Below are 5,895 nucleotides of genomic sequence, written 5' to 3'. Positions count from 1 at the left end.
TGATGGGTGACGGATGATGGGTGATGGGTAGCGCAGATTGCTCCATTGGAGATCCACCTTCAGTCAGCCAATGAGCGCGCAGAAGGAAACAGATCGAGCAGTCATCTTTAACTTAGGTTCCTGTTTTCCTGCGGCGGAATCGTGTACCTATTTCGACTTCGACTAACGGAGGAAGAAGAACAGCGGGTAGAACATGTAGGTTCCTGATTGGCCGACCGCTTACCCCCACTACCGGCGCGACAGGCGGGAAGCTCTAGGCCAATCGATAACGTTTATGTTCTACCCGCTATTCTTCTTCCTCCGTTGGTCGAAATACACCCACAGTAGAGTAACATAACCTTCCAAACCGTCCCAAATGGGAGTTGTGGAGTTGTTTTCGGATAGGATAGATGTCTATTTATTGTACGATGGGTGAGGCCACGGGTCACACGAGACTAAATCCACCACAACATACTTCAGAGAGCACGCTGGTTATTGCGCTAAGTGTGGGTAAAGGGGGGTCTTGATGCATGAGAGTAAAGCCATTCTAAAAGAATGCTGAGGAGAGCAAAATTTGAATGACAGAGGTATGACACTTTTTTTCGTGATAACTGTGACATTTTCAGTTGCACCTTAGGTAGAGGAATATTATTTCTTGTTAATTCACGCAAATAAATGTTACCTGAATACAAGTACTCTTATTTTACCACAAGAATGTTTAGCCTTAATTTTGGGTTATCACTGTTTCTTGTTTTTTTGTGGTTAGGACTTCTGGGGAGAGTTCTAAGACTATAGGACTCGGATCACTCAGCCCAACTAAATTATGGTAAGTCAAACAGTTATTTAAAAGCAGAGAAAAGATTTATGTGTGTCTTAAAAACATCAAGTTAATAAAACGTTATTTAAAAATTTAAGTATTTGTGAGCTGGAATAACAAAAGATGACAAGTGTGTTGCTCCATCACTTTTTAATTATAACACATTGTCTACTGCTACATTTAAATACTGCTGTTACTTGCATACCAAATATTTTTATTCAATATTAGCAGCTCTGCACTATACAACTATATAAAAGAAACTCCGCACCATTCTTTGGTTTGTTACCCGAAAGAGAAAGAAGGATCCTCGTTGGTAGGGGAATGCTGCCCCCACTTGAAGGGTGCAAGGGGTTGGCTGCTAACCAAGCGACAAGGTCCCCCAAATGTTGTTGCTGCTCCTGTCGCTGCTGGCGCGCCGCTGCTCTGCCTCGGGCGCGGCCCTGGGGTCGCCGTCGTCCTGGCGCACCTCGTCCTCCCAGCGGAACCCCTTCGTGTTCCTCGGCGAGTTCGACGAGGCCGCGGACGTCGAGGAGGCGGCGGTGGCGTGGCGTTCGTCGCGGAGGTCGTAGTTGACCTTGCGAAACAGGTGCTGTGGAGTGCCCGACAGCCAGGTGGGCGAGAGGCCGTAGCTGCCACCGAGACCGCCGCCCAAGCCGCCGGACAGGGTGCCCGGCAGGGTGTTGGCACCGGTGTGGAGAATGTTCGGACCCTCCTCGACGGGCGGCGGCAGCCGCGGGTTCGTGGGGAACACCTGCGGAGAGGAGCCGTGAGTAAGCCATCGCAGTCATTCCGTCAGACTTTCTCATACCACATTGTGTCTCGTTAGCAAGTCCGCGAGGCTGTGCCGCCTGTACCTGCCGTAATCCATGAGCAGCGGCAGCTCAGCGGCCGGTGCGCGTGCCCTGGGGACTGCAGCCCTTCCTTTCCCACCGACCACCGAATTTTTATTTCACTTTCATGCCCACCGTTGCGTTAAGTTACGACCGCCATCTCCTCTTAAACCCACCTATTTCCTATGGGCGTTCGATGACATTTCTTGAAACGAAAGTAATAAGCCCAGCCCGCTCTATTACATTTTAAAGCAGAACACAGGCTAAAATAGATTAGTTGCTAGAACTAACGTATTAGATAGTTTAAGGAGACATTCGAAATTTGCTGAGGGGACTGGCAATTGATACTTCTAGTCAGAGATGTTAGTTGCAGGAACAAAGCTGTCGATGAAGGAGCCATTTGCGCGGTGAGATAATTTCCACACTTAAAAGTGCTTTCTGAATTCCACCAAAGAGAACCGTATTGGACCTCGAAATGGAATAAGTAAGGAGAGAAACCGTGTCAGAAGTACTCCTATAAGCGAGGCGACGAGGTAGTTTCGGGTTCTGATCGCGACCCCAGTCCATTGCTGGAGAAGGAAAAGGAGCAGAGAGTAGTATTGCATTGACAGTCGCCCGTCTGAACGAGACACCCGACCGTTCATTTCGGCTGACTGTTTGCACTGGAGTCACTACCGCCGGGGCTACGCGCTGGCTCCCTGTCTTCCATCTCAATGTCAATTACTCCGACTCCTCTCCTTTTTTTTCTCCCTTTTTTTTGTTTCCCTCTTCACTCTCGACGGTGCTCGACCCCTGCGCCCCGCGCTCTCCCCGCTCTCGCAGACAGAGAGACTTTGTACCCCGCCCCGCCCCGCCCCGCCCCGCTCCGCCCCGCTCCGCCCCGCGTGACTAGGGCCCCGTTGTGCTGTGCTGCTGCCGAAGGTTCGGCGTGGAGTGGCACACGGCAGCGTAGCGTACCGCCCCGCTCCACGTGGCGGATGTAGGCAAAGTGGTCCTCCCGCCACCCCGCGCCACCCCGCGCCACCTCGGATTACTCTCGCGGGCGGCGTTCCCTCCCTGCTTTGCCGTGTTTCAGTCCGCGCTTCCCAGGCATGTGGGCGCTGAACGCACGGCGTCGCCTCGGGTCGGGTCGGGTCATGGCGGAGCACTTTTGCTTTCCGTTTCTCCTACAAGAGTCGGCGGCGGCAGCAGCAGCAGCAGCAGGGGGCAGGCGTGGCAGGCCGTGTCGCCGTGTCGTCGGTGAACCCCGCGTCCCTCTGCCGCGACTGCTGCCGCCTACTGTATGCAGATCGCCATGCCCGATTGCGGCCTCTGCGCGCACGACGGCGCCGACCCCTGACCTCCACGGCGAGCCTCCGCTACGCACCCCTGTCTCTGTCCTGTCGACCAGCTTACCTGCGGGGACGTCCTCAGCGGAACCAGGGGGTTGCCGAGGTGCGGGCCGCCGAGGCCGCCGAAGCCCGGGTCGCCGCCCCCGCCGAAGGCGTGCGGGTGGCCGCCGTAGGCGCCGTACTGCGAGTAGGCGCCGAAGCCCATCAGCCCCGACACGAGCGCCGAGAGCTGGCTCATGAGCAGGGCCTTCTTGGCGAGGAACACGATGGCGAAGAGCAGCAGCGGCACCAGCGAAGCCACCGACACCTTGAGCCCCAGCAGGAACGGGAGCACGACCTGCTTGAGCACAGTGCGACCTGCACAGATGAGCGCAAGGGTCAGATCTCTCGTTCTGCCGAAGTTGATACAGGTCGTTGTACCCTGTTTGGAGCAAATATGCCCGGATGCAGACGTGCGAACGGGCTGTTCAATGTCCATTCGCGTGGGTTCATAAAGCGCCAAGGGTAGAGACGATAGGCAAACGGCAAACGCGCCGGCATCCGTGCCTGCACGCGCTGCTTGCTCCAACGGGGGGTGCCTAACTGTGATAATCAGGTGTACACAGACTTGGTAATCACTGGTAATACCTGGTAATCCTCACACTCGTGAGGGTCCTTTAAAAGAACAAATTTGTTGATTTAGACATGAATTTTTGTCGATTTTTGTGCACATCTTGCCTAAATGCCAACGCGCATGTTTAATATGGCAACTTTGCATCCCTCCCATGGGCAAAATCATGATTTGGCCAATTATAGAATGCAAATTTGTAACTTGAATGATAAAGAATCAAAAAATTACCAAAGAGTTGCACAAAAATGCATCTTGCTCGGAACAAAACATGGCAGGTGAATGCAGGTGGACCATACCTAGTATACATAGGTAATCTTTGGTAGTCTTTGGTAATCAGTGGTAATCTTTACAATTTGGTAATCCGGTGGACACATTTTTATGGAGTTAGGCACCCCTCGGCGGCCACTCTCCATGGTACTGGCTGGACTACTCACCGGGGCCGAGCTGCCGGTCGGTGTAGGCCCTCCTCGGCTCCAGGACGAACTCGAGCCAGCCGCTGCCGGACAGCGTGGGGCCCACCCGCATGATGAGCCCGGGGTACAGGCCGCTCATGTCCCAGCGCAGGGACCTGGCCGACAGGTAGGCGGCTGCCGAGTCGATCACAGAGCGGTGCTGCCCGTCGTACAAGTGGTCTTGGGGGAACGGCACCTCCCTGCCGGCGGGGTCCGGCTGCGCGGCATCCTCGCGCACCAGGGCCAGGCCGTCGGACACGTGCAGGTCCTTGCGCGTGAAGAAGGACTCCAGGCCGACGCGCGCACCCTCGCCGACGCACGACAGCGCGCCACCGGCAGACTCGGCCCGCGCGGCGTCAGCCGAGTAGCACTGGAAGAAGGCGTCGCTGAAGCGCTGGGCGTCGTCCTGCTTGGAGGCAGCGGGGTCACCCGTGGCTATCCTGCCCTCGACGTCGGCGGCCTGCTCCATCGGCCGGTCAGCCCTCCCCGACGACGATGGGTCTCGCGCGGCGCAGAAGAACTTGCCGCGTGGACTGGCGGCCAGGACGGCCAGGATGCAGAGCGCCGGCCACCAGGTGCCGCGCGCCCCGGCACGACACGCGGAGGGCATCGCGGACCTTGGCCAGGCCCGCCAGCACGGCGCGCACCGAGCTCCAGCCAGGGGGGTCCTCGCGAGACATGGGCGCGGGCACGACGGGCACGTGCACCGCGGGCGGCGGACTGAGTGATAGTGAGAGGAGGGATCGCGTCATCGGTCCGGCCCGGTCGGCGAGGAACAAAGGTGCGTACCAGGCCGGCCTGGGGCCCGGGCGGGGGAGGACGTGTGGGAGCCCTGGAGGTCCTGCCCCGCCCGGCCGCCCCCGCCAGCAACCCCGGCGCCCCGCCCCGCCAGCCGGTGGACGCAGAGAAAGAAATCGGCAAACGGCGTCGGGGGCATTGTCCGGCGAGTAGCGAGCGGGGCGGCGCGGGTGTGCCTCCCCGTGGGAACCCAGGGCACCCCGGCGGGCGAGCATCCTGGCCCTGCCCCTGCCTCCGCTGGCCCGCTCCGCTCCCCTCTCCACCTTCTCTTCCCAATTTGATCTCCCGGCAGAAAATCGCACGAAGAAAATTAGCAATGGTGCCAAGGCAATAATTGTGGCTCTACAGCTCCACCGAGGGGGTGATCAGTCATGCGAAATGTGTACAATGATTTTACGGAAAGTGACTTTTTTGTGACTTTTTTGTGACTTTTTTGTGACTTTTTTGTGACTTTTTTGTGACTTTTTTGTGACTTTTTTGGGGGGTTGTACAATGATTTTTCGAAGTGATCCCCCCCTCGAGCTCCACAGCACGTTGTTGGTGGCTTGTTGTTGTCCTGCTGCAGGCTTAGAGGCACCCATATCAGTGACAGCAAGGGCCTGCTAGTTGGCAGCGGTGCCCCCCCCCCCCACTCCTCTCGCCTTCCCCCGCTCATGAATATGGAAGGCACACCCGCATCACCTCACCGATCCATTGTTGTGGTCAGGGAATGAGATGGGAATCTTTCTCCCTCACTTTCGTACACGTCGTCCGGAAACGACAACACGCGCCGGCGATGCGGCGGCGTCGGCAGCAGTTGCGGGGTAGAGCGGGACAGGAGGGTGGACAGCTGCAGCAGCTGCAGCAGCTGCGAGTGGAGTTAAGCAGGGAAGGCAGAGGGGAGGGGATACAGTAGTTGTTGCAATGCAGCACCTACGGGTAGAGTTCAGCAGGGGAGGGGGAGAGTGGAATGCGTGGAATGGCTGCATCATCTGCAGCAGCTGCTGTGTAGAGTAGTGCAGGGGAGGGTGGACAGTTGCAGCAGCTACGGGTGATAGTTCAGCAGGGGATGGAGGATGGCTGCCGCATCTGCAGCAAC

At 57.3% G+C, this 5,895-nt stretch overlaps 1 protein-coding gene across 1 annotated transcript; it reads right to left on the bottom strand.

The window, feature by feature from the left end:
• Window positions 1-927: 927 nt before the first annotated feature.
• LOC113209228 (uncharacterized) lies at window positions 928-4,773 on the bottom strand. The gene is made up of 3 exons (XM_026426646.2): window positions 4,002-4,773; window positions 3,022-3,314; window positions 928-1,547 (listed from the first exon to the last, which is right to left on the bottom strand). Exons 1-3 carry the CDS (start codon window positions 4,627-4,629, stop codon window positions 1,155-1,157), a joined length of 1,314 nt encoding a protein of 437 aa, XP_026282431.1. The 5' UTR covers window positions 4,630-4,773; the 3' UTR covers window positions 928-1,154.
• Between the last annotated feature and the right edge of the window lie 1,122 nt (window positions 4,774-5,895).

Source organism: Frankliniella occidentalis, unplaced genomic scaffold (assembly GCF_000697945.3).
Source record: "Frankliniella occidentalis isolate FOCC.00 unplaced genomic scaffold, Focc_3.1 Scaffold3, whole genome shotgun sequence".
NCBI lineage: Eukaryota > Metazoa > Arthropoda > Insecta > Thysanoptera > Thripidae > Frankliniella > Frankliniella occidentalis.
The sequence above is the reverse complement of the archived record's forward strand: the minus strand, read 5'-3'. Positions and strand labels throughout refer to the sequence as shown.

Excerpts from the sequence above, each read along its gene's own strand:
- LOC113209228 (XM_026426646.2), bottom strand. The coding sequence starts at position 4,629 with ATGCCCTCCGCGTGTCGTGCCGGGGCGCGCGGCACCTGGTGGCCGGCG. Across the intron at positions 3,315-4,001 it reads CGACCGGCAGCTCGGCCCCG|GTCGCACTGTGCTCAAGCAG; the intron begins GTGAGTAGTCCA and ends TCATCTGTGCAG. Across the intron at positions 1,548-3,021 it reads CGCTGAGGACGTCCCCGCAG|GTGTTCCCCACGAACCCGCG; the intron begins GTAAGCTGGTCG and ends TCCTCTCCGCAG.